Below are 27,689 nucleotides of genomic sequence, written 5' to 3' on the forward strand. Positions count from 1 at the left end.
AATCTCAAATACTTCCTGAGGCTACTACCCAGCCACACTGGGGCCAGGGTTTCATTATAGGAATTTGGGGTGACATAAACACTTAGTCCATATCAACATGCAGAAGTTGCAACTCCCTACTCAGAAAAGGTCTAAAGTGGCTCTGTCGCTCATGTGGTAGAACACTAGCCTTTGAAGAAGCCCAGGGACAGCACTCAGACCCTGAGTGAGTTCATGCCCCAGGACTGTTAGCAAAATATGTAAGCATCAGGGCAGGAAGCATGGCCTAGTGGTAATATGCAGGAAGCCTTGGGTTTGATTCCTCAGTACCACATACACAGAAAAATCTGGAAGCTGGTGCTATGGCTCCAGTGGTAGAGCGCTAGCCTTGAGAAAGCTCAAGGACTGTGCCCAAGCCCTGAGTTCAAGTCCTAGGACTGGCCAAAAAGAAAAAAAAAAGCATCGGTTATTGAATAGGTTATTACTCCAAAAGAACAGTTTTCACTTCATTGTTTTACATGACATGTTTAATAACATCTTCAGGTCTGTAAGAAAAAAAATTAAATTTGATTAGTTTATTATACTAATTAATATTCCAGTTAATGTCATGTAGTTTTCAATAAAGTACACTCATTTTCTCTATAACTTTTTTTTTGGGGGGGGTGTATGTGTCAGTCATGGGGCTTAGACTCTGGGCTTAGACGCTGTTCCTGAGCTCTTCAGCTCAAGGCTCTTGCCCTACCCTTGAGCCACAGTGCTGCTTCTACTTTTCTAGAGGTTAATTGGAGATAAAGAAGAGTCTCAACAGTCTTTAGTACCTGGGCTGGCTTTGAATCATGATCCTCAGATCTCAGCCTCCTGAGTAGCTAGGATTATAGGTATGAGCCTTAGCACCCAGCTCCTCTATAACTTTTATATAAGCTAAATTCAGCCTGCATCAGGCGTCAGTGTGTGTTCAGATCTCAGTAAAAACGACATTCACATTGTAGTGCATGCTAGAAAAGTATGTAGCTTACTATAGGTGAAAGATAAAATGCCCATTCTACAAGTTGGAGGGGTCATTAGTAGGCATCACAGATTGTCCTCCCCAATGTAAGCGGAGGCTTGAGGAATCCCAAAGGTCAAAGCACAAGCCCTGGTGAAGAACAGATAATTCTTTCACATAAAAGGCCTTATGGGTAGTGTGTGTGTGTGTGTGCACACTGGAGCTTCATCTCAGGGCCTGTGCTCTCCCTTAGGTTTTTTTTTTCTCCCTCAAGGTTGGCATTCTCCCACTTGAGCCATGCCTCCACTTCCAGGCTGTAGTTGTTATTTGGAGATAAGAATCTCATAGAATCTTTTGCCCTGACTGTCTCTGAAGCAGGATCCTCAGATCTTAGCCTTCTCTGACTAGCTAGAGTTACAGGCATGAACCACTAGCACCAAGCTTGGCCTTATTAACTTCTAAACTTTTAGATGTATGACCTTGTATTTATGTTGCCTTAATGTGCCTCTTTAAGGGTGAAGTTCGGACAACTACTTTCTTCACACACAAAGTTGGAAGTGGTTCTGTGGCTCAGGTAGTAGAGTGTTAGCCTTGAGAATACTCAGGGTCAGTATTCTCAGGCCCTGAATGAAAGCTCCAAAACTGATCTTGAGGTTGGAGTCTCATGTCACCCAGAGCCCATGGTGGGTGGAAGTGATCCTCTCACCTCAGCCCCTCTGTATACTTCAGCTTTTAGAGCTCCATCATAATCCATGTTTTTGAATCCTGGGTAGCAGGATAAGGTTTGCACAGTGGTCTTATTAGCCAGAATGCCGGATTCAGACATTAATAATTCATTGATGATAGTTGGGTACCAGTGGCTCAACCTGTAATCCTAGCTGCTCAGGAGGCCGAAGTCTAGGAATAGTGATTCAAAGAAAGCCCAGGCAAGAAAACACATAAGATTCTTTATTTTTTAACCAGTCTTGCGGCTTGAACTCAGGGTCTGGGTACTGTCCCTCAGCTGCTTTTGCTTAAGGTTATCACTCTACAGTTTGAGGAATGGAACCTAGGGATTCATGAATGCTAGGTAAGCATTTAGCCACATTCCCAGTGCATAAGATTTTTTGTCTCCAGCTAACCACTAAAAGCCCAGAAGAGGAACTGTGGCTCAAGTGGTAACCACCGACCTTGAGTAAAAAAGCCAAGAGAGGGCACAGGCCCTGAATTCAAGTAGCAGAACTAAATTAATCACTGATCATGAGCAAACAATTCAGCCAGATAAAGTGATCATTTGTTGTAACTTAATATCTGACACAGGTTAACAATTGTGGGTGAAACAAAAGCAATTTGTTCAATGAAAACATGGTTGGTCATATTCATAATTCTATGTCTCCATGCATGTTACAATGCCATAAATTGAGTTGGAGACATCAAACAGCATTTTTGCCTCCACAAGACTGCAAAACTGATTAGAGAGGGAATATTTCAATTGCAGAGGGACTGAGTGGGATCCTCAGGGCCACTGTAGGCATGTGTTAAGAGCTCATATGACTTAAGTGGTTATATGGTGTATTATCTCAAAAAGGAACTACCAGTTAATAACTCCAACCTCAAGTTCATTGTGATTTGAATACTGCCAAAAAACTAAAAAAGTAGGGGTGAAAAATACTCTAATAAAATCTGATTTGGGTTTTTTTTTGTTGTTGTTGTTTTTTTTTTTTTTTTTTTTTGTCAGTCCTGGGTCTTAAGCTCAGGGCCTGAGCACTGTCCTTGGGCTTTCTCAAGGCTAGAGCTCTACCACTTGAACCACAGCACCACTTCTGGCTTTTTCTATGTATATGGTAATCGAACCCAGGTCTTCGTGAGTGCTAGGCAAGCACTCTACCACTAGGCCAAGCTCCCAGCCCCAAAATCTGATTTTATTATCTTTTTAACTTTTTTTTTGTCTGTTGTGGGACTTGAACTCTGGGCCTGGGCATTGTTGCTGAGTTCTTCAGCTGAAGGCTACTGCCCTATCCCTTGAGCCACAGCACCACTTCCCAATTTATTTATTAGTTAATTTATTTTCGCCAGTCCTGGGGGTTGAACTTGGGTCCTGGACACTGTCTTTTGGCTTTCTTAAGGCTAACACTTGAGCCATAGCACCACTTCTGGCTTTTTCTGTGTATGTGATACTGAGGGATTGAACCCAGGGCTTTGTGCATGCTGGACAAGCATTCTTCTGCTAGGCCATACTCCAGGCCCCTAAAATCTGTTTTTTGGTTTTTTTTTTTAATGGTGCACCATGGGGCTTGAACTTTGGGCTGGTGTCCCTGAGCTCTTCAGCTCAAGGCTACCGCGCTACCACTTGAGCCACAGTGCCATTTCTGGTTTTCTGGTGGTTAATTGGAGGTAACAGTCTCTCAGACTTAGCTGGTGCAGTGGCTCATGCCTGTAATGCTAGCTACTCAGAAGACTGAGATCTGATGATCGATCAATCACTGATCATCACTGATCACTGATTGCTGTTCAAAGCCATCCCAGGCACTAAAGAACAAGAGACTCTTATCTCCAATTAACCACTAGAAAATGGGAAGTGGGGCTGTGGCTCAAGCTGAAGAGCTCAGGGACAATGTCCAGGCCCAGGGGTAGGGTTGTAGCCTTGAGCTAAAGAGCTCAAGCTCCACTATTCACACACACACAAAAGAGTCTCACAGACCCCCCCCACCCCCACCCCCTTTGCTGGCTTTAAAGTGTGATCCTCAGAGCTCAGCTTCCTGAATGAGTAGGATTACAGGTGTGAGCCACAAACCCCCAGCTTTAAAATCTGAGTTTTGCAATAAAATTTCCCAGGAAATGGCACTGTGGCTCAAAGTAATAGAGCACTCACTTTGAGCTGAATTGCTCAGGAACAGCACCTAGGCCCATGGTTCAAGCCCCATGACCAAAAATAACAAAATACATTTTTTTTTCGCTTAAAATGTGCACTCTTTAAGGAATTATGAGCATCTTGGTATATTTAGAACAGAGCATTTACTAAGGGTTTTCATGTGGTGCCGAAAGAATAATTACATACTAAACAAGTGTAGGATTGTATTTTTCAATTGAAAAAAATCAGGAGAGATGCTAAAGGGTCTGTAACCCTAATATAACCTTACCATTTGTTCTTTCAAAGACTTCTCAATCCCAGCTTGTACCATGAGGTCATTGACATTCTTCTGTAAATCCTCAATACGATTTCCCATTTCTTCCAGTACAATGTTAGGAGAATTACAGAAGTAAAGTATGTGCCAGCCAGTCAACCATGTCTTTAAAAACCTGCTGCAAATTAAACCTCCACAGGCATGCATATACCACAGCAGAGCACTTTTTAAGTGGAAGGAATTGAAGACAGGGTAATGTCAGTGTATATCAGCTCCTGAGCTTCTCTCTCTCTCTCTCCTCTCTCTCTCTCTCTCTCTCTCTCTCTCTCTCTCTCTCTCTCTCTCTCTCTCTCTCTCTCTCTCTCTCTCTCTCTCTCTCTCTCTCTTTTAAAGCATGGATATGGTGGCTTGAACTCAGCTGAAATTAGAGACAGCATCTGACTATTCTGCCTGGGCTGACTTTGAACCGTAACCCTTGGATTTCAGTGTCCCAAATGGCTAGGATTATACATGTGAGCCATTTGAGCCATTGATTGGTGCCTGGGAATGAGTTGTTTTTGTTTTTGAAAATCTGATTCCTTTTCCTTGGGCATGTACGTGGGGATATGAGTTCAGTATGTGTTAACAAACTGAGTATAAATATAATGGAAATTGAAAACTAACTTCTCTGTGGCTTAATTTGATCATATTTGAGAATAATTTGTGCCCTGAACCTATCTTCAGAGTCCAAATGCAAATACTTTGCACATTTTTTTTTTTCCCCAATTGTGGGGCTGGACATCACAGCTGAGTCTTTGTCCTTGAGTTCTTTTGCTCATGGGTAGCACTCTACCACTGTGAGCCACAGCTTCACTTTCAGTTTTCTGGTGGTTAATTGGAGATAAAAGTTTCATGGACTTTCTGTCTGGTCTGGCTTCAACCCCAGTCCTCAGATCTCAGCCTCTTGAGTAGCTAGGGTTACAGATGTGAGCCTCTGGTGCCTGGTACTTGCACAGTTTTTAAGAAACATTGTGTAAAGTAAGATCAAGTTGAGAAAGTTTTAGGGCAGATGTTACTCTGGATTTGCTGAAGCTGGAAACATTGTTTTGTTTCATGTCTCTTAAGACTGTGAGCTACTTTTAGTCAAAGTGCTCAGTGTCTAATGTTCTACTGGACATTTGTCGTTCTTGACTACCTATGACTTGGTGTTGTAGACAGACTGTCCAGCTAGTCTTGAGGGTAAGCCCTACCCTACAGTGGGGTGTTGTGCATTTCTGCTTCTGGAACTCTATACTCATCATTCAAATGATCTGTGTGGCCAACCCAGAAGTAATGAGAACCTTCTGTGCTACAGATGAATCATCATGCCACATAAAAACACAACTGTGCTAGGCGCTGGTGGGCTTATGGCCGTAATTGTATTTACTCAGGAAGCTGAGATCTGAAGATTGTGGTTTGAAGCCAGCCCTGGCAGGAAACACTGTGAGACTCTTACCTCCAATTAGCCACCAGAAAACCATGGTAGAGGGCTAGCCTTGAGTGGAAGAGCTCCAGAGACCCAGGCCCAGAGTTCAAGCCCCATGATTGACCAAAAAAACAAAACAAAACAATTGTTATGGGCTGGGAATGTGGTTTAGTGGTAGAGTACTTGCCTAGCATGCATGAAACCCTGGGTTCAATTCCTCAGTACCACATAAAGAGAAAAGGCCAGAAGTGTTGCTGGGGTTCAAGTGATAGAGTGCTAGCTAGACTTGAGCAAAAGAAGCTCAGAGACAGTGCCCAGGTCCTGAGTTCAAATCCCAGGACTGGCAAAAAAAAAAAATCTACTGGGAATCCTAAGCAAAAAAGAAAGGCTAAAAAGGCCCATAGTAATTTGGCAAATCCAAATATATTTGTATGTACTAAAAATAGAAAAGGATATTTTTGAGGTTTAACATTGAAGTAAGAGCTTGAAAATGTTCTTGAAGCTCCTGAAGTAGATTTTCTGCCTGAAAAAAAAAAGAAAAAAGCACTATAAGCTGAATATTAATTATTAATGCAGGACATTGTAAATATCAATTATTCCCATCTTACATGGTCCATTAATTTGTCATGCTTTGATTTATGAGGACGCATCCTACCCCAGGCTGGCATTGAACTCTCAATCCTTTTCCCTCAGCTCCCAAGTGCTGGGATTACAGCCTTGTACCATGATATTTGTCTATGGTCCATTGATGTGTGTATTTGTACTGAGGCTTGAACTCAGAGCATTGTTGCTGTCCTTTAGGATTTTATTTGAGGATTCACCCCCCCCCACCCCCCAGTCCTGAGGCTTGAACTCAGGATCTGAACCTCTTCTGTGCTCAAGGCTAGCATTCTACCACTTGTGCTGCAGCATCTTCTGGCTTTTTCAGTGTATATGGTACCAAGAGTCGAACCCAGGCCTTGAGCATGCTAAGCAAGCACTCTACCACTAGGCCACACTCACAGCCCCAGGCTATTTTTTGATTAATTGGAAATAAGAATTTTACAGGCTTTTCTGCCTGGACTGGATTTGAGTCACTAATCTTCAGGTCTCCGCCTCTTGAATAGCCAGGATTACAGGCATAAACCACTGGCGTCTGGCATAGTCCACTGATTTTTAACTAAGGTGCCAAATATTAGGAAAATGAGATAGTGAAACAATCTGGGGGAGGGGAGGAAGGCCCTGTCTTTTCTCATTTCACCTAAAAATGTGAGAGCTGAACTATAAAAAAGGAAAAAAAAAGTGTTGGCTCACATCTATAATCCTAGCTACTTAGGAGGCTGAGATCTGAGGATTATGGTTCAAAGCCAGCCAGGGCAGGAGAGTCCCTGAGACTTATCTCCAATTAATGACCAAAAAAGCGTGAAGCGGTACTGTCTCAAGTGGTGGAGCATCCGCCGTGAGCAAAGGTCAAGGGACGGCTCCAGGTCCAGAGTTGAAGCCGCTGGACAGTACGTCAAGACTCAGTAACTTGGATTTCTCAAATTCTTCAGAAACAGCATATGGAAACGGTGCTGCCTTCCTTGGCTTTTGGTTGTTTACTGACTGGTTTCGGTCTCACGGGTGTAATTGTTGTTCACCTGGGTCTGCGCTGCCTGCTGCCCGGAGCAGAGAGGAGGGGTTCTTTAGGCCTGGGTCCCCAGAGGTAACGTCCCCCTAGCCTACGTACACAGAACGGAATTGCTAGTCTTCCTTTCTTCTGCAGCTTGCTTTGTCAAACAGGAAAGCCAGGTTGGATGCCGGGGATTTAGGGTAAGGCCCAATTCCCAGCCTAGGAGGGGGCGGCCAGGGGGCGTGGCCAGCGCGCGGGGTGGGGCTGGGGGCGGGGCTGCGGGGCGGGGTGGACTCTCCCAGCGGGCGTGGCCAGCGCGCGGGGTGGGGCGTGGGGGCGGGGTGGAATCTCCCAGTGGGCGTGGCCAGCGCGCGGGGTGGGGCTGGGGGCGGGGTGGAATCTCCCAGCGGGCGTGGCCAGCGCGCGGGGTGGGGCTGGGGGCGGGGTGGAATCTCCCAGCGGGCGTGGGCAGCGCGCGGGGTGGGGCTGGAGCCGGGCTGCTGGAGGGCGGGGGGGCGGGGGTGCCCGAGTGGAATCTCCCGAGCCGGGCCGGGCAGGAGAACCCCAGCCAAGCGAGGACTGTAGTTAGGGTGGCCGCGCGGGCCGGAGGGGGAGCCGTCCACCTCGTACCTACCTCGTTCCGCAGCTCTGCCCCGCGCGGGGCCGCGGGCTTCCACGCTTCCATGTGCTCTCCAAGGGCAGTGACGGGGCGGCCGCTGGCGGAGCGAGGCGGGGGCTTCCCGGGGCGTGGGGCCACCGCGCAGGGCCGAGCGCGCTGCTCCGAGCCGGGGGAGCGAGCGGAGTGGACCGGCCCGCCGCCCTCCCCTCAGAGGCGGAGGCGGCCCGGGAGGAGTCCCGACCCGGGTCTCCGCGTCCGCCCGCGCCCCTGCCGGCAGCTCTCCCTCCTACTAGGTACAAGCTTACCTGATGAGTGGCCCAGGAGGCCGACCACACACACCCGCCTTTTGAGCTACACAAATGCCTCAGCGCACGCCCGCGCACCCCCAGGGCTCCGAGCGCAGTGATGGAGCGTCTGGAGGAAAGATCTCAAGACCCTGCTTCGTAGCCGGGAGCTGTGGCTCTGAGGGAGCAGGCTTGCAGCCGGTCACCCCCCGGGTGTGTGCCTCAGGAAAAGACGCCCCCACTTCACAGACTAAGATTTACCCCTGGCCTTGGGGCTGCTAGGTCCACCAAGGTCCTGGTAGCCCTGCTGAGAGTGGTCAACAGGGAGAACCACCGGAAGCCATCAGAGCAGAGGAGCGGGCTGGAAGATGTGGTGTGTGGTGGAAATACTACGAAAAAGGAATGAATGATACACCAGTACATGCTCTCCAATGCATTGGGTAAGCATCGAAAACAGTAGCGGAAAGACCATATATTAAAGTATTGACAAGTTACAGAGACACAAAATAGAAGTCACAAGTATAACGGAGGAAGTTTGTTCACTAGGTACAGGATGACGTCTTGAAGGACATTTAGAGTGCAATACAGCCTATGAATATTCTTTTTAAAAACTTGTATTAGTTTGGGTTTTTATGTCATGGTTATAGGTTTTTATGTTATACCTCAATGAAGCTGCTAAAATGGCAATTTTTAAAATGTAGTCATTAACTTTAACAAAAAAAATTTTTTTTGTTGGCCATGGGGCTTGGGCTTGGCCTGGGCACTGTCCCTGAGCTCCTCAGCTCAAGGCTAGTGCTCTACCATTTGAGCAACAGCACCATTTCCAGTTTCTGGTGGTTAATTGAAGGTAAGAGTGTCATGGACTTTGGACTTTCATGCCTGGGCTGGCTTTGAACCATGATCCTCAGATCTCAGCCACCTGAGTAGCTTGCTATATAGATTACTGGTTGGTCTTTGCTTTTTGTTTTTGTTTTTGTGTTGATCCTGGGGCTTGAGCTTGGGGACCTGGGTACCTTAAACATTGTTGTTCAAGGCTAATGCTCTACTGCAGTTCTACTCCCAGCTTTTTGGTAGTTAATTGGAAATAAGAGTCTCACAGACTATGCTGCCTGGTCTGACTTTAAACCATAATCCTTAAGTTTCAGCCTCCTGAGTAGCTAGTATTACAGCTGTGAGCCATCAGCTCTGGCTTGCTCCATTTTTGAGGCAAGGCTTCACTATGTAGCCTGGGCTAACTTCAAACCAACAACTTTCCTATTTCTGCTTCCATCTGGGTTTTCTTTGAAAATGGCTGTGAAATTGCAGGAGGTCTGGGGAGAAAAGGCTGCAGCCTCCCACAGAAGACGTTGGATATGGGTAGTAAAAAGTCCAAAGGTTGGTGTAAGAAATACACAATAGTTTTGAAGGACTGAGTCTCATTTGAGCCAATTTAAGAATGAAATGGGCTCACGTCTATAATCCTAACTACTCAGGAGGCTGAGATCTAAGGATCAAGGTTCAAAGCCAGCCCGGGCACAAAAGGACCTGAGATTCTTACCTCCAGGTAACCTCTAGAAAACTGGGAAGTGGGGGTTGGCTCAAGGGTAGGATGATAATCTTGAGATGAAGAGCTCAGGGTCAATGCCCAGGCTCAGGGGTAGGGTGGTAGCCTTGAGCTGAAGAGCTCAGGGACAGCACCCAGGCTGAGTTCAAGCCCCATGACCCCCCCCCCCAAAAAAAAAAGAATGAAAGGGGAGATCGTTTTCAGGAAAGACAAGAGGGAGGGGCCGGGCAGTTGGCCTGGCGTCAGCCCCTCAGGGCCTCTTTGGCAAATGCTTTGGTCCTTGGACTGGAACGGTGCTGGGCATGCTGAGCTGTGCTTACAGCTTGGCATGAGTGGGTGGGGTAGTAGGTCATCTTCAGCTCAAGGCAAGAAACCTGCCCAACAGCTTTTTTTCTCTCTGGAAAATTCCAGGACCACACCCTGTCTTTAAAGTGTTAGGAGGCTACCCAGCTTGTTCTTAAGCTGAACCCTCTGCTTGCTTATTTCAGAGGAAGGCTTGTTATAGGAAGCTTAGGACACAGAACAAGTAGCCTTTCGTGAATCTTGAGGGCACAGGATTGCTTCCTCACTCACTAGAACCTCTCCCTTGGCAGCTGGTAGAACTGGATCTGTTTAGGATGCCTACTGTGAACATAAAAGGCAGTCTTGAGCTGACTGGCACTCAGGGCCAGATTTAGTCAGAGCTAGGGGTACAGATATGACTCAAGCTTATGAATGCACATACGTTTGTACTTTTTCTAGAGGGGGAAGGGGGTTGGTCATGGGGCTTGAACTTGGCCTAGGTGCTATTCCTAATCCTGTCTTCAGCTCAAGACTAGTGTCCTACTTCTTGAACCACAGCACCACTTCCAGTTTTCTGGTGGTTAATTGGAAATAAGAGTCTCACAGATTTCCATATCCATGCTGGCCTTGAACAGCGATCCTCAGATCACAGCCTCTTGAGTAGCTAGGGTTACAGGCGTGAGCCACCGATACCCAGCCTGCATGTACTTTTTGTATAACCTAACAAGCAGGGAGCTCAGTCTGGAGCCCAGTAGTCAGGATTCCAGGTACAGCCTGGAAGGGCCTCTGTCTTACCTGCCTGAGCCTCCCAGGAGCTTCAGAGATCTGACCCAGCCATGCAGAGACTTTCAAACATCCAGATCAGCCTGAGCAGGGTCTGTTGGCATATGGCATGCAGACAGTGCAGGAAGGACTGTGGGCTGTAACAAAAGATCCCCAGTTCCCACAAAGCCTAAAAGGTTGAGCAGACAGTAGGAGTCTGCTCTTAGGTGAGTCTGATGGGGACAACCCAGGATTACCCCACAGGAAGCCTGGTAGGCTCATGAAGGGAGATGGGGAAGAGGGCCTTTCTGGAGGGGTAATGGCCCCTCTCTGAGCTTGGAACAGAAAGAACACAGAGGAGTTAAGAGCTGGATGAGAAGGGCTCACAAGACATTTCAAGTAGCCAGTGTCTCAAGCTACGAGGGAAGCATAGTGGATGGATACATTGGTACATGCCTCCCGACAGAAAAGGGAAAGATGGATCCAATTTGACTCACACATGAAATGAGAGCCTATCTTGAAGCAAGCAACACAAAAAGGGATTGGTAGAGTGGATCAAGTGCTAGAGTATTTGCTTAGCAAGCACAAAGAAAGTTCTGACTTTAAACCCCAGTACTCTCCCCTCTCCCCAAAAAACTCCAAGGCATTTCAACAAAAGATTCCAAAATTGGAGTCATTATAGGGGACAGCAAAATCTTTGATGCAGCTAGTAAATAGCAGAGACAGACCCTGATCATAGCTGAGAAGGTAAGAGATTAAGATGCATCTCAGCACAGAAACAGTGGAACAAAGGAAACAATTCAGCAGTGATACTTAAGAGACTATATTGAATGAACTATACAGCTTGCAGGAGGGGGAGGGTAGGGAGGGGAGAAGGAGGGAAAAACAAGGGAAATGAGGAAGGAGGTAACACTGTTCAAAGAGAAATGTACTCATTACCTAACTTATGTAGCCCCTCTGCATCACCTCTACAATAATAAGAAACATGCATCTCAGCACAGCTCTATGGCTAGCAGAGCCCTGATCATTCAGAAAACTTATAAACTACATGCTCCAGGACCTTCCTCCAAAGATGCCTCATAATCCTTTGTGGATGCAGGTGTGGTACTGGTGTGGCCATAATGCTCCCAGGTATACTGTGAGGTTTCAGCAAACATGTCCTCCATTTACCTGTGAGGCTAGGAAAGGTTTTCCACAAAGAAGGATGCTTCAAGGACATCACTGGGAGAGGGACTAATAATTATGTCCCACATTCAGTGAATCTGGACAACAGCCCATGTGAGCCAAATATTGTTGCTCACTTTAGACTCTGGGAGATGAGATCAGACCACAAGTTCCAGGAGCAAGTGGAAGAAGCCAAGTGTGCCTCCCCCAGTGCCTTGGGACCAGCAAGAATCAAGGCAGAAGCTGCTGCGCATAGACCTCTCACTGGCATCTTCTTGTTTCTGGGTGAAGAGAATTAGCAGCCTTCATCTAAGACCAAAGAGGGCCCCTTGGCTCACAGACTTGTTTTTAGAAGTCAAATCAGGACCTTAGATGCAATGATGTAACTGAACATTTGCTGCTGTATATTCATTTTTCTTTTCTTTCCATTCATCAATCTTATGAAAAGTATGACAATTCTCTGGCATAAAACCACATAATTTCCAAACTATACATCCATGTGCAAAAGAATGACATTGTACCTTTATTATGTAGATTTTTAAAAAGCCAAAGGGACAAAAGATGTAAAAACATCTAAAGTGATAAAATCCCTAGTAGACTTGAAATGATTCATGACTGGACTTGGCACTGATTGCTTGGATATGACACCAGAAGCACAGTCACTTCCATAAGTTACGTTTCCTAAAATTAAGAATTTTGTGCCTCAAAAGACACTTATCAACACAATGAAAAGGTAACTAACTCCACAGAATGGAGAAAATACTTGCAAATTATGTATCTGATAAGGGCTGGATATTCTGAATCTCTAATGGGGTCCTATAATTTGAAAAAACAAAAACAGCAGAAATCACAAATTCCAAAAAAGGAAAAGATGAACAGATATTTTTCCATTTCCAAGGAAGACACTGGCCAGTAAGCACAGAAAAATGCTGAGCATCGCTAATTAGGGACATACAGATCAGAACTATAATAAGATACTACAGGCAACTATGATAAAAAATAGAAAATATCAACTGTTAGAGAAGAAATGGAAATTCTTGTATGCTGTTGGTGGGGATGTTAAATTGTGCAACCACTGTAAAAATGTCTGGAAACTCCTGAAAAATTAAACATTGAATGGCTGTAAGATACAGCAAGCCTACATCAGAACAAATGAGTGAATATAATCTCTTTTTTTGTTTTTTTGAGGGTCATGGGGCTTGAACTTGGCCTGGGCGCTGTCCCTGAGCTCTTCAGCTCAAGGTTGCCCTACCCTTGAGCCAAGCCCCACTTCCTGTTTTCTAAGGATTAATTGGAGATAAGTCTCAGGTCCTTTTGTGCCAGGGCTGGCTTTGAATCTTGATCCTCAGATCTTAGCCTCCTGAGTAACTAGGATTACAGGCGTGAGCCACGTGCCCAGTGCCCAGCGTGGATGCAATCTTGAACAGATTTTTCACACCTATACTTATGTCAGCTCTATCCGCAAGAGTTCAAACAGGCAGCCATACAAATGTCCATCCACAGATGAATGGATAAGCAAAGTACAAATGCAAATATATGTATGTGGTACATTTTGGAATAAACCACATTTGATACATTACAACAAGGATCAACTTTGGAGGCCCCATGCTTGTGAAATTAGCAAGGCGGAGAAGGAAATTTGAAATGGAGGGCAGATTTAAAGCTGAAGGTGTGGACCATCAACCCTGGAGGTGGGGGCAGTGGCCAAGTGAAAGCAAGTTCAAGGCTCTGAGCTCAAGACCCAGTAGTAGCATACTGTGAACGAAGGAGAATTGCCTTCTCATAAATCTTCAAATGTGAGGTGCTCAGAAAAGTCAAATTTGCAGAGAGTGGAATGTTGGCTACAAGAGCTGGGGAGGAGGAAGGAGTGTTTAGTGGGGATAAGAGTTCAGTCTGGGAAGATGGGAAAGTCTGGAACAAATGTGAGCCCTGCACTATGAAACTGTCCTTGGTAGAATTTTCACCCTGCCCCACCTTCCCAAGGGCAGTTTCCAACCACCTTTTGGTTTTCTTAAGAGGAAGGTATGAGGGCCTGGAGTTTGGCATAGTGGTAGAGTGTTTGCCTAGCATGCACAAGGACCCAGGTTCAATTCCTTGGTACCACATACATAGAAAAAAGCCAGAAGTGGTGCTGAGGCTCAAGTGGTAGAGCTCTATCTAGCCTTGAGAAAGTCCAAGGACAGTGCTCAGGCCCTGAATTCATGGCCCAGGACTGGCAAAAAAAAAAAAAAAAAAAAAAAAAAAAAAAAAAAAAGGAAGGTATGATAATGCCCTAGCTCCCTGGAGCCAGCCCCCCTGTGTGTGCTTTAGGGGGTGGAGTTGGGGGAGTCATGGAACTTGATATCATCAGCCTGGATGCTGTCCCTGAGCTCTTCAGCTCAAGGCTATGGCCCTGCCCTACCCTTGAGCCAAGCCCCACTTTTGGTTTTCTAGAAGTTAATTGCAGATAAGAGTCTCAGGTCCTTTTGTGCTCAGGCTGTGCAAGGCTTTGAACCTTGATCCTCAGATCTCAGCCTCCTGAGTAGCTAGGATGACAGGCGTGAGCCACTGCACCCAGCTCGTGTGTGCTTCTTTAGAAGCATTTGTTGGGCACCATGTAAAGCTGGTTACCAGCAGCATACAGGCTGAGTTATACCCTCCCTGTGTGGGCCTAACAAAGTACTGCAAAATTTAGTGGTGGAGTAGCTCTGCTTCTGTGGGGCCTTGTGGGAGTTTGTGTCTCCTGTAACTAATGACCATAAATGCAGTGGCTTCAACAGCCGGGTTCATTCCTTCAAAGTTCTGAAGATCGGAAGTCTGAAGTCAGTTTTTCATTGAGCGTTGACAGCCCATTCTTTCCTCCAGAGGGGAAAATCTGTTCCTTGCTTCTTCAATGTATGGCTTGTGGCTGCTTCAATTCTACTGTGAAGTTCACAGATCCAGTCTTGTTCCACTTTCACATGCCTTCTCTTCTGTGTGTTACCAAATCTGCCTCATCTTGTTACAAGGGCCTACCCGGATAATCTTCATCCTAGGTTCAGGACTCCAAGACCCTTAAATCACAGCTGCAAAAATGAGGTGTTTGTTTTGTTCCCAATAGGGTAACACCGACATGACATTTCAGGAGCTGTTATTCTTCAGCCATACACTTGGTGGGGTTGGGGGGTGGGGAGGGATCATCCCTTGGGAATGCAGGGAGCCAGATGCAGCCAGTATCTGAGGAGCTGGACTGTTCTTCTGCTTCACAAATGTATAGACTCTGTACTTGGATCCAGAATCCAGCTGTTAAGAAGTACCAGGCGGGCCAGGAGCATGGCCTAGTGGTAGAGTGCTTACCAAGCATGCACAAAGCCCTGCGTACCACACACACAGAAAAAAACAGAAGTGGTGCTGTGGCTCAAGTGGTAGAGCACTAGCCTTGAGAAAGCCCACGAACAGTGCCCAGGCCCTAAGTTCAAGCCCCAGGACTGGCAAAAAAGAAAAAGAAGTACCAGGTCACTCTAGGGGCCTCTGTTGGGGCAGGGTCTTGGGTGCCACTTGCCTGGGCTCCTGGAGGTGACTACCTATCAATACTGAACAATAGTGAAGCACCAATTCACTCCAGGGGTCTCCACAGCCTCTTTATATTCAAGACAAAATTAACAACTGTGACCACTGGATGCACAAAGAGTCTATGATGGAACATTCTAGAGGCTTTGGAGCTTGGGGAAGATACTGCTAAGCCACAACACCTACTTTCCCTCTCCCAGGTCCCGCACAGCTTCTTTCTGTGTTCATTTCCCTGCTTGTTTGTGTTCCCATGATTTCCTGCAAAACCACCCAGATGGCCCGTGGGAGGCCAGGCCAGTTGGAAGCTACAGACTGAAGAAGCTGACTCATGAGGCATGCCCCGTAGCTCCCCGCCCCCCACCAACCCTGGTAACACTTGCACACCTCTGCCACAGGGCTGTCAGGCCTGGCCTGATGGGGGCGGAGCTTCCTGTGTTTGCCGTCCAAGGACTGTAAGCAGGCCGGCCATTTGGGTCCTCTGGCTTCAGCACTCCGGTGGCACCAATCCACCCTGAGGTCAGATGCTTCTGAAGGGTGCTTCAGGGCACCCTGAAGACTGGCCTTCCACAGCCATCCGGTGGAGGACGCTCGGCAAATTGTGGAGTGCCCATGCCAACCAATAGCCCAGTGCCGGACCTGACTGATTTCCAGAGCCGGCAGCGGTGATGGCTCAGAGCTGCGGTTCCTCGGCTCGCGCGTGGGTGCGTGACCTCTCCTGTCCGCCAGGGCTGTCCAGCCCCACAGCTTGTTCCTCCAGCGCTCCCACCCCTGGATTCTGGGGCTCCCTGTCAAGTCCCACCTCTCTGGGTGGCTTCCCAGGCCTGGCACTTCCTCCAGTGCCCAGTAAACACATCTCCGCCTCGCCACGGCCCGCATCAACCCTGCGCCCCTCCTTGCGCGCTGCCCCTGTGCACCACCGTGCGCGCCCCTAGCACCCCTCTGGCTGGCCAGGCGTCTCCTACCTGGAGCCGTCGACCTGGGTGCTCACTGCCCTTTGGCGCCGCTACTTGGTCCCTAACGCCTCCGAGACCAGTGGGTCCAGTCTCCACCTAGCCGCCTACCGCCCGCCCCCCCCCCCCCACCCGTCTCGTCTCGCCTGCCCGGCCGAGTGCGCACTAGGACCCCGCGGCGGCGCCCGGCGCCCCGAAGTGGGCGTGGCCTCCATTGTGGCGTCAGCGGGCCGGGCTGGCGTTCCCGGGACCGTGCGCGGACGGAGCGGCCGGCGCGGCGCGCACGGCCCGGGCGCGGGTCTCTCCGACGCGCGTCCCTCTCTGGGATCCCGACGGAGCCTCGACTGGGCGGCCAGGGACCCGCGGCCGGAGGCGCGGCCCGCGTGCCCCTCACCCACGGGCGGCCGGCGTCGGCCGCGCCGCCCCTGCCGGGACTGCGTCGCGCGCGCCCCGCTTCCTCTCCGCGCCCGCGTCCGGCACCCCTGCCGGGCGTGCCCGAGCCGCGCGCCCTCCGCCCCGCGCCCCGCAGCCGGCGCCCTCCTCGTCTCAGCTCCGAGCCCCGCAGGCCTCGCGCGCCCCGGGTCCGAGGAGGGGCCCTGCTCCCGCCGCCAGCCCCGCGTCGCGCCCCGGCCCGGCCGGGCCTCCCCCGCCTCCCTGCCCCGCAGCCCGTGCTCTGCCGCTGGGGCGGCGCGGCCCCGCGTCTCCCAGCTGCCACCTGCGTTCTTTCTTGCCAGGACAGGACGTGGAGAATTACGCAGGGTCGCGGCTGCGATGTGGGGGTGACCGGCCACGCGCGCGTTGAGGAGCCGGGGAAACGCACGGGCTTCGGCCCGGCGACCTCAGCCCGGGGCGCACGGCAGCCCCGGTGCCGGTGCGGGTGCCGGGGATGGAAGCCGAAGGCCTGGGCTGGCTTCTGGTCCCGCTGCACCAGCTGGTTTCCTGGGTGGCCGCCGGGGCCATGGTCTTTGGAGGAGTCGTGCCCTACATCCCGCAGTACAGGGACATCCGCAGGACTCAGAATGCCGACGGCTTCTCCACACACGTGTGTCTGGTGTTACTAGTGGCCAATATCCTACGGATACTCTTCTGGTAAGTTGGGGACTTTGGGACCCGGGCTTTCCCGGAACTGGCTCTCTGGAGGGGTGGGGTGGAGGTGTCAGCGTGCGCCCCGGAGCCGCAGCCGCAGCGTCCGCCCGGCCGCAGGCTGCGTCACTGAACTTAGAAGCGGTTCTTGGAAAGGTGACAGGTCGGAGCAGGGCTCCAGTGGAGTCGGCAGATCTGCCCACCCGTTCAGGGCCTGCTAGCCGCCGTCTGATACGTGGCTCCTGTGTGCCTTGTCCGGAGACTGCGCCCTTGCCCTCTCCTTCCCAGTGCTGAGGTGAGAAATCAAGCCAGCGGGGAGTACAGGAGGCCCTCGTCGGCCTGTGTGCAGAAGGCTCTCCCGGAAGCCCTTCTTGTGTGGTCTTGTTTCTTAAGTAGCAAGTCACACTAGCCTATGAGAGTTCTTGTTCTTCTTGGACCCGCTTACCATTACCGTTTGCATTCTGCTAAGGAAACTGCAATTAATTTTAACAGTTGTTGAAATCAAACAGACTTGAGAGGAGGATGAGTTTACAGAGAAATGAAAAGAGATGTCATAATCTCATCCTGAGGTTCTTCCCGCTGGATGATCCCAAGGCCTTTGTGTCCTGGGAGAACTGCCTGGCAGTTCTCATGATATGATGGACAGAGAATCTAGGAGAGGGGCCCAGGTGGCCGTTGGAAGAGCTCTTTTTGATTTTTTGTTCATAAGAAATCATGTATCTAAGCCAGGCTTGGTGGCTCAGGCCTGTAATCCTAGCTACTCAGGAGGCTGAGATCTGAGGATCACGGTTCAAAGCTAGCCTGGGCACTAAAGACCGTGAGACTCTTATCTCCAGTTAACCTCTAGAAAACTGAAAGTGGGGCTGAGGCTCAAGGATAGGTGGTAGCCTTGAGCTGAAGAGCTCAGGGACAACGCCCAAGCTGAATTCAAGCCCCATGACTCACAAAAAAAAAACAAAAACATTATGTATCTGCCTTTTACTATTGTTTAAATCAAACTTATTTAGATTAAAATTTACATTAAACTATAAGTGATGGATGTGTCTCAGAATTCTTGGACAGGAAGTTCTGCTGCTCCGTTGCATTCTGCTGCAGTTCTGGGCTCATTTGACCATTGCTTGATTGTGTTTTTGACAGTCTTAGGAGATGAGCTAGTGACAGTTCAACTCTGAGAGGTGGGGAATAGAAGGGTGTTACTACTACAGCATTTGAGAGGTGGGAAATGGGAGGGTGTTACTACAGCATTTGAGAGGTGGGAAATGGGAGGGTGTTACTACAGCATTTGAGAGGTGGGAAATGGGAGGGTGTTACTACAGCATTTGAGGGCTTCACCCAGAGATTTGTCTCTGGGTTAAGCTACTTTGGAAGGAGAGACCATGATTGATTCACACTTTTGTGTAATCAAAAGCTGAAAAACTCCACTCCCCCCCCATCCTCCTATTTTTCCTTCCACCCAGTTTGGAGGCCCCCAGCTGCCATATGGTATCATTGGCACGGCCTTCATTCAGTCTGAGGTTAAGTGGAAGCAGGTTTCTAAATGTAGTTGTGTGCAATTCTGTTGTTTACTCTGCACACATGGGAGGGAACATGCCCTTCAAAAGGCCACCCAGGCTTAGTGTTTAACTGTTAAGGGGCATTACACTTTTTAGGGTTGTGGAATAAATTCTCTCCAGAGTAATGGAGAGCTGCCTGAAATTGGACCACCAAGTGTGAAAATTTCCATTTAGAGAGCTTCTCCCTCTAAGTTGTAAAAGAAAACAAAACATCGGATGTACAGCTGAGCCTCTGGTTTGGAGAAGCCAGAAATGAGACCAGTTTCCTGTTGTGACCACGTGGAGAGGTGCATGGGGACTGTTCTCCTTGCTGGGCTAGGGCGTCAGAGAGGCCTGTGAGCAGATTTCTGGAGGAGAGGGACTGTCTTCCATGAATGTCACCCCTTGTCCACAGTATCCTTTTCTGCAAAAACATTCCTCAGGCTGTCCTAAGCCACCCATGCCTCTGTGGCTGCTTGGACACACAGGACACCTGTTCCCTAGTATTATCTAGAAGACTGGGAAGAAGAGAGGGACAGAGGACAACTGGTCTCTCCTGGATCCTGCCTGGGCCTGAACTCAGAGTCTGGGCACTGTCCCTGATCTCTTTTGTTCAAGGCTAGTAGTGCTCTACCACATAAGCCACAGTGCCACTTCTGACTTTTTGGTGGTTGATTGGAGATGAGCATCTCACGGACTTTCTTGCCTGGGCTGGTTTCAAACCACGATCCTCAGATCTCAGTCTCCTGAGTATTTAGGATTGCAGATATAAGCGCCCAGCACCCAGTGAGGAGGCTTTTTAATTTGGTGCCGTCGGTCAGTTCTTGCTGCTATTTCCTGAGCAACTAGAGTACTGTTCAGAAAGTCATGGCCTATGCCTGAATCTTAATGCTTTGTCTGTAGCAGTTTCAGAGTTTCAGGTCTTTGATCTACCTGGTATACAGTTTGTACAGGGTGAGAGACGGTTTGTCTCAGTGTTCTGCATGTAGATAGCCAATTTCCCCAACACCATTTATTGCACAGGCTGTCTTTTTTATTTTTCTATTGTTGGGGTAATGTATCTATAGGGGTTACAGTTACATTCACCAGGTAGTAGGTATATTCTCACACATTGATACCCCCTTTTCATGCTTTTGTACCCATTTCCTTCCCCAGGATGTCTTTAGTGTATATTTTTGATTCCTTTGTAAAGAAAAAATCAGACGGTTATATGGCTTTCTGTGGCTCTTCTAGTTCACTGGTCTGCATGTCTGTTTTTGTGCCAGTACCACATTGTTCGGTACCTGTGTCTCTGTAACGTAATTTGAAGTATTGTGATATCTCCAGTGTTATTCTACCTACTCAATATTTCTCTGGTTGTTTGGGGTAGATTAAGTTTATATATAAATTTTTTTTTTTTTTTTTTTTTTTGCCAGTCCTGGGCTTGAGCTCAGGGCCCGAGCACTGTCCTTGGACTTTCTCAAGGCTAGAGCTCTACCACTTGAGCCTCAGCACCACTTCCGGCTTTTTTCTATGTATGTGGTACCAAGGAATCGAACCCGGGTCTTCATGCATGCTAGGCAAGCACTTTAACCACTAGGCCAAACTCCAGGCCTATATATAAATTTTAGTATTGATTTTTCTTTTCTTTTCTGTGAAGAATGACATTGTGATTGGTAGAGACTATCTTGAATCTATAGATTTATTTCAGTACTATAGCCATCCACAATATTTTGATAAACCATGAGCATGAGAGGCTTTTCCATAGTCTAGTGTCTTCTTCCCTGTTTTGTAGTTTTCACTATAGAAGTCTTTTATCTCCTTAGTTAAAAGATTCATTCCTAGCGAGGTGCTGGTGGCTCACTCCTGTAATCCTGGCTACTCAAGAGACTGAGAAGCTGGGCTGGGTGGCTCACGCTTGTAATCCTAGCTACTCAGGAGGCTGAGATCTGAAGATCAAGGTTCACAGCCAGCCTGGGCACAAAAGGACCTGAGACTCTTTTTTTTTTTTTTTTGCCAGTCCTGTGGCTTGAGCTCAGGGCCTGAGTGTTATCCTTGGACTTTCTCAAGGCTAGCACTCTACCATTTGAGCCACAGCACCACTTCTGGCTTTTTCTATGTATGTGGGGTGCTAAGGAATTGAACCCGGGTCTTCATGCATGCTAGGCAAGCACTCTACCCCTAGGCCAAACTCCCAGCCCCAAGGACCTAAGACTCTTATCTCCAGTTAACCTCTAGAAAACGGGAAGTGGGGCTTGGCTCAAAGGTAGAGTGGTAGCCCTGAGTTGAAAAGCTCAGGCTGAGCTCAAGCCCCATGATGGACCAAAAAAAAATAAAAAATTAAAAAAAAATCCCTTTGCTTTGTTGTTTTGAGGCTACTGTGACTTCTTCCTCAGGCTGTTTTTTTTTTTTGTTGTTTGTTTTGTTTTTGTTTTGCCATTCTTGGGATTGAGCTCGGGGCCTGAGCACTGTCCTTGGACCTTCTCAAGGCTAGAGCTCTACCACTTGAGCCTCAGCACCACTTCTGGCTTTTTTTCTATATATGTGGTACCGAGGAATCAAACCCAGGTCTTCATGCATGCTAGGCAAGCACTCTACCACTAGGCCAAACTCCTGGCCCTGTTTTTTCTTTTGTTTTTAGACAAGGTCTTGCTATGTAGCTCAGCTGGCTTGGAACATGCAAATTCCTGAGTATAGGGGTTATTGGCATATACCACTACACCTGTCTTGTCAGTCATGCGGTCTGAACTTGTGGGGTGTTGTTCTTAAGCTCTTTTGCTTAAAGCTAGTGCTCTACCACTTTGAGCCACTGTGCCACTGCTGATTTCCTGGAGGTTAATTGGAGATGAGTTTCACAAACTTGCCTGGCCAGGAAGGCTTTGAACTGCAATCCTCAGAGCTGAGCCTTCTGAATGTGAGGATTGCAGGTGTGAGCCACCAGCACCTGGCACATTTTTTGTTTTAACTTATAGAACATTCAGTGAGTTATCATTACAGCCATGCAGATGGTATGGTGGGGTAGTAGCCCCTGAACAAGCTTGTTGTTTGCCCTGGGTCAGTAAGACCTTGATACATTTGCCTGAGTGCAGTGGTGTCTGCTAATATGCCCAGTGGTACTGAGTCTGTTAACAGCCCATGTTGATAAGGGCCAGGCACCTGCTTGGCACTGGCTCAAGAGCTGCAGCCACCAGCCCTGCTGCAGTGCTGCACTTCTGCCATCTTCCTAGGAAACTCAGGCATCAGATCTCTTCTGACTGCAAAGTGATGGGACTGCAGAGGGCTGATGTACTTCTGGGCATTTGTGGGTCTTGAAGTTTTTAGGAAAGGTTGGGAATTGTGCTGTATATAGAGCTGAGTTCAGTGTGCGAACTACCTTTCAGCAAATTTTAGCTAGGATTTCATGCCAGCATGGTAGGGTTGGGGTAGGACTACATCTGCAGTGGGAACCTGAATGCTGTAGTTCCTCCTGGTGGTCTAATGGATGCAGTAGAGACACTCTGGCTGTGCCTGCCACTGGATTGTAGTTTTTCCCTTTAGAGGCAAAACCTGTGGCTAACTTGGTGAGAGTCTCAACAGGCTAATGATCAGAGGAAAGGTTGGGGAGGTTTCCCTAGGCAGGGTCTCACCTCCCACATCCTTCTTAACTATGGGTCTCCCTACCTCTGTAGGTTTGGGAGGCACTTTGAGTCTCCGCTGCTGTGGCAGAGCGTAATCATGATCCTGACCATGCTGCTGATGCTGAAACTCTGCACTGAAGTACGCGTGGCAAATGAATTGAACCTAAAACGCCGCTCTTTTGCAGGTGGGTAACCATTCCAAAATAAAGCCTCACCAAGTCAGCAAACAAAACGTCCCCTGTTCATTTGGTGAACGAAAAGCCACTTTAGTGTTATCTAAGCAGCTTCCATTTCACTAAATGGTGGTTATCTGTAACTGATGGTAGATTAATGGTGTTTCAATGTGAAATTCAAGACAAAAGTTCTGTGCAGGAATCTGGATGAGGAATTAACAACTTCTTGGAATAGCTCTGTTCTATCCCAGAAAGACAGAGCTGAGGATGACTGCTTATAAGCACATTCCCACCATCCAGTGTATTCTTTCTCACATACCTTGTTGTTTGTCTATCCAGAATTAGGCGTGGGTACTCCAGGCCCCAGAGCACATGTGGGTGCTCTGCTGGTATAGGGGATAGGTGGGTCCATTTGTGCTTAGTACATTCATCCATCCCTCAAATTCAGGCAGCCTGTAAGCAAGAAATGCTTCCTGTTTTTGCCTTCTGCTTTGCAAATGTTCCTTTTACTCAGACATGCTGTAGTGAGTATGCATGCTAATGGGCTTCTTGTGTGTAGGAAGGTCAAAGCCCTGCTCTCATTTGTTCCTTTAACTGAAACAACTCCCTCCTAATACCTGCACTCCATTGTAGTGCTGCAGATTTAACCCACAGCTTCACATATGTGGACAGGGTGCTCCATGGCTTGAGCCAGGCCATTTCTCTTTTTTTTTTTTGGGGGGGGGGTCATGAGGCTTGAACTCAGCCTGGGTCTTGTCCCTAAGCTCTTCTTCAGCTCAAGGCTACCACCTTACCCTTGAGCCAAGCTTCACTTCCCATTTTCTAGAGGTTAACTGGAGATAAGAATCTCAGGGTTTTTTTTTCGTGTGTGCCAGGGCTGGCTTTGAACCTTGATCCTCAGATCTCAGCCTCCTGGTAGCTAGGATTATGGATGTGAATCACCTCACCTGGCTTCTTTTTTGTTGTTTTTAAAAATTATTTTAATTATTATTAAGGTGTTATATTGGGGGCTGCCATTTCATAAGTCAGGTAATGAGTATCTTTTTCTTTTTGAACAATGTCATCCTTTCCTTCACTTTCTCCCAATTTCTCCAAATCATCCCTGTCCACAAGTTACATAGGTCATTTTACACATAGTGTATGCTGGATAGCATGATCACATCCATTCACCTTTCCTCCCTCCCTCTCCACACCCACCTATACCCCTCTAAAGAAAAAAACAAAACCAAAAACAAAACCTATCATACGCCCAAGTTGGCCTTGAACTCTCCATTTTTTTGCCTCAGTCTCTCCTGAGTACTAGGTGAATGTGTATCACCACACTCAGTTTCCTGTTGGTATTTATCAGAGGGGGGGGGAAGAGGGAGAGAGAGAGGTCTCAGCTTTGAGGATTTCCCAGATTTGTTTAGTTTAGGGCCTGCTGGGAAGAGAGTCCTTGTAATGATTGTTATTTTCTTTTCATTAGCAAGATCCTTCTCTTTCTGTATGAGCCTGTTTTTTTTTTTTTTTTTCTTTTTTCTTTTGCCAGTCCTAGAGCTTGAACTCTCAGGGCCTGGGCACTGTCCTTGGACTTTCTCAAGGCTAGAGCTCTACCACTTGAGCCACAGCACCACTTCTGGCTTTTCCTATGTATGTGGTACTGAGGAATCCAACCCAGGTCTTCGTGCATGCTAGGTGAGCACTCTACCACTAGGCCAAACTCCTAGCCCCTATGGGCCTATTTTTAGATGAACAAATGGCACCGTTTCATTTTTGTAGAAAGTAGGTCAGCCTCTTGTTCTGATAAGTAACTCTGAGGAGACCAATTGGACGACTGTGACCTTAAAAAAGATGGCCACTGATGTCTGTTTTCTGACGCGTTCTCGCCCTTTCTTCCTACTGATGGCATATTCCTCCGAGTGTCGTTCTTTGCCTTCCTGTTACAATGCGGGTTTAAATTACACCAGAGCTAGCAAAGCTGTTCAGGCAAAGCACTTTCTTTGTGGACTCTGGCATTGCTTCTTGGAGAGTCTCCCCTCTCTGTACCAAACATCCGTGTTCTCAGCCTCAGCCTACAGGACCCATGCCAGGCTTTGCTGACTAACTGGAGATGACTCATTTGTATTTGTCCACCTGGGCCAGCTGCATCCTCAGATCTCAGCCTTCTGAGTAGCATGAGCCACAATGGCCAGTTTCATGTCTGCTTTGAGTCAGCTCTGATATTTGCCTAGTTTTTCCTATCATCTACCCTGAAGAATTTTGTCAATAGGATTTGGTATGTCTCATCTCAGGTGTTACACTTTGAGATTTAAGAATAAAGTAAGTCTACTTGGCCATAGATGGCACTTCTCTTTTCCCTTCCTTTATTCCTGGTATGAGGAAGTGCCTCGAATAAATTTCCTCATCTGTGGCTGAATGTCAGAAGAGTATGGTTATGAGCATGGGTTTGAATGGAATGAGTTCCCTACAAGTCAATGGCTATAAATTATCTCATGTAAGCTTCAGTGTGCGAATCTGTAACTAGAGATGTTTGGGGTTTATTATCTGAGGAGATTATTGTGAAAACGATAATGTGTTTAATGTGTGGAAAGAGCTGAGCAAAGAGCATGGCACAAAATAAATGCTCAATGTAGGTGTCAAAAAAAAAAAAAAAAGAGAAATAGTGACCCCAACATATTTCAACATGTTGCCTTAATTAGCTGTGTGGCTTCACTTCCTTCAGTCTTCTAGAAGTGTGAGGGAGGGTGTAAAAAACCCAGAAACCTGTGTTCGCTGATCTGGCACCAATACACAGCCATGGCCTCCACCCCGTGGCTGCTGAGTCCCTGGGAAGACAGGCTGAGAAGACAACCCGGTCCTGCCAGCAGCTCCATAGCTCAAAGAAGGTTGTCAGTTCCAAATACACCCTTGAGTATCACCCGAGAATACAGACACCCTGCAGGGCTGCCTTGTGCCTCAGAGGCACAAATTCATGCAAACGCTCTGTGAAATTAAGAATAATTTCTGAAGAAGCTTTTGAATAGGCCATATAGATATTCCCATGGGATAGTCAGATGGACTAAAATGTCTCCAGCTGTCTTATAGAGATTTAAATTTTTGCAAGACACTAATTTTTTGTTTTTCAGTTGTGGGATTGAACTCAGAGTCTGGGTGCTGTCCCTGAGCTTGTCTTCTCAAGACTAGCACTCTACCACTTTGAGCCACACCACCATTTATAGTTTTCTGGGGGTTGATTGGAGATTAGAGTCCCACAGACTTTCATGTGGCTTTGAAGCATGATCCTCAGGTCTCAGCTTCCTGAGTAGCTAGGGTTATAGCAAGAGCTACCAGCACCCAGCAAAGTCATTAATTTTTAAGATAAAAGAAACATAAATGAACAGGCAGGTTTAATTAGAAACTATGTAATTTGTTGTTTGAACATAAAGAACATACAAAGTGCACACTTTTAGGAGAAGGCAGAGGAATATAGAGTAGAAGTAATAGTTTCCCCCTCTCCCACCCCCAGCTGACAACTTCAAGCATTTCGGGCATTTTCTGTTATTTCGTTTTGCAGTCAGTGGTCTATCACAAAATTTGTATAATTTTCAAAATTGGAATCAAACTAAAAATATACCTCATTCCATAGACTTCCCCACTTCTCTGCCATGTACACTTTGGAGTGGGGGAGAGAGTCTCCCATGGGGCTCAAGAGGACCCTTTGGGGTCCGGGGGTGTCACTCCTTCTGTAAGCACACTAGGGAATGAGTATGTGGCTGTCTCATCATATCTGTTTTATTTCTGTCTGGTCTTTTTTTCTCCCCTCACTGATGGTGTTCTACCACTTGAGCACCTTCAGTGTAACTCTAATGATAAAATTTATCACTGAGACAAAAATCTGGAGAGCACAGTTAAGGTACCCCTGTAACTGGACTTTGATTCACATCTGACACCTATTTCTACTCACAAACATTGTATACATCCAGTTCATTTTCTAACTTTTTTGGGTACTTTTGTTTCCCTGGCTTGGGATCCAGGCACAGACATACTGTGATGGTTGATGGGTCTTTATCAGTTATTTTTGTGTGATGTGTCTTCAGTCTTTTTTTTTTTTTTTGGTAGGTCATGTGGCTTGAACTTGGCTGGGCGCTTTCCCTGAGCTCTTCAGCTTAAGGCTCCTGCCCTGCCCTACCCTTGAGCCTAGCCCCACTTCCCTTTTCCTAGAGTCTCAGGTCCTTTTGTACCCCGGCTGGCTCTGAACCTTAATCCTCAGATCTCAGCCTCCTGAATAGCTAGGATTACAGGCGTGAGCTACCACGCCCAGCCAGTCTTCTTTTTTAAATTTAGTGTTTTGGTCTGTAGCTTCTTGCTAAAACCCCATGTCCATTAAAAAAAAATACTTTTTTTCTCAGCAACACTGGGATTTGAATTAAGCTTGCTAGGCAGGTGCTCCAGCCACTTCCCCAACCCTTGTTTGCTGTAGTTACTTTTTAGGTAGGATCATGTGTTTGGGGCCAAGACTGGCCTCAGACTGACCTTCACACCTGTGTCTCCAAGTCTCTATGGTGATGCGTAACTTTTTGGTTGAGACGAAGTCTTGATAACATTTAGCTCAGCCTCCTGAGTATCTGGGACTACAGGAGTGAGGCACTGTTCCTGGTCCCTCTTTCTCTTTGCACTGCCTCTGCTGTACCTGGATGGTTTGTCTGCAAAATCCAGGCATCAGAGGTCATGTAGTATTTTCTTTTAGATGCTTATTTGTGGCATTTCCACTTTAAAGTCCGCAATGTACTAGGAGGGAACACACAACCTTTGATCACACCTCTGTTTTGTTCACTGCAATCCCAGACTACTGGAGGCTTCTGTCAGCTGCAGAGACACCTTAGCCTTGCCAGCCTTTGGCAGCTATACTGGTTAAGTATTAGCAGGGAGACTGAACCAGGGCCAGTTATTTCTGTTGTCCTGGGCTGCCCTGTAGGAGATTCCTGCTCAGGCAGAGTGTCTGCCCCATGCTAAAAGTTCCCATGTGAACCCCAGCTGTCTGTTGACAGTGGACATATTGCTGCATGTGATCTGAAACAGCTCTACCAAGCAGCCCTCAGGGTCATTTCAGCT

The 27,689-nt window shown here is 47.6% G+C and overlaps 2 protein-coding genes across 6 annotated transcripts in view; one reads left to right on the forward strand and one right to left on the reverse strand.

Annotated features, from left to right (window-relative positions):
• Positions 1–488: 488 nt before the first annotated feature.
• Hsbp1l1 (heat shock factor binding protein 1 like 1) lies at positions 489–16,340 on the reverse strand. 4 transcript variants are annotated; one of them, XR_016538800.1, is made up of 5 exons: positions 16,248–16,340; positions 10,627–10,708; positions 7,738–8,395; positions 7,132–7,212; positions 5,965–6,035 (listed from the first exon to the last, which is right to left on the reverse strand). XR_016538800.1 is itself a non-coding variant. In XM_090352939.1 (4 exons), exons 1-4 carry the CDS (start codon positions 7,786–7,788, stop codon positions 519–521), a joined length of 219 nt encoding a protein of 72 aa, XP_090209065.1. In that variant the 5' UTR covers positions 7,789–8,743; the 3' UTR covers positions 489–518. The 4 variants fall into 4 exon arrangements, 1 of the variants encoding a protein (XP_090209065.1); XR_016538799.1 differs by having other exon boundaries at positions 10,627–10,751; XM_090352939.1 differs by lacking the exons at positions 7,132–7,212; positions 10,627–10,708; positions 16,248–16,340 and adding exons at positions 489–524; positions 4,084–4,178 and having other exon boundaries at positions 5,969–6,035; positions 7,738–8,743.
• A 150-nt stretch (positions 16,341–16,490) lies between these two features.
• Positions 16,491–27,689, forward strand: part of Slc66a2 (solute carrier family 66 member 2) — a 30,982-nt gene continuing 19,783 nt past the window's right edge. Inside the window, exons 1-2 of one of the 2 annotated variants that reach the window (XM_090352940.1) lie at positions 16,491–17,324; positions 22,498–22,631. In XM_090352940.1, coding sequence (XP_090209066.1) covers positions 17,122–17,324; positions 22,498–22,631 — 337 coding nt within the window. In that variant the 5' untranslated portion in view covers positions 16,491–17,121. The remainder of the gene's footprint in view (positions 17,325–22,497; positions 22,632–27,689) is intronic. The other variant, XM_090352941.1, reaches the window with a different exon arrangement.

This window comes from Megascapheus bottae, chromosome 19 (genome assembly GCF_031878675.1).
Source record: "Megascapheus bottae isolate mThoBot1 chromosome 19, mThoBot2.hap1, whole genome shotgun sequence".
NCBI lineage: Eukaryota > Metazoa > Chordata > Mammalia > Rodentia > Geomyidae > Megascapheus > Megascapheus bottae.

Bases quoted from the DNA above. Each gene is read 5' to 3' on its own strand.
- Hsbp1l1 (XM_090352939.1), bottom strand. From the start codon at position 7,788: ATGGAAGCGTGGAAGCCCGCGGCCCCGCGCGGGGCAGAGCTGCGGAAC. The intron at 6,036-7,737 runs GTAGGTACGAGG...TTTTTTTTTCAG, and splicing joins GGGCAGAGCTGCGGAACGAG to GCAGAAAATCTACTTCAGGA. The intron at 4,179-5,968 runs ATATCCTTTTCT...CTAACATTGTAC, and splicing joins TTCAATGTTAAACCTCAAAA to TGGAAGAAATGGGAAATCGT.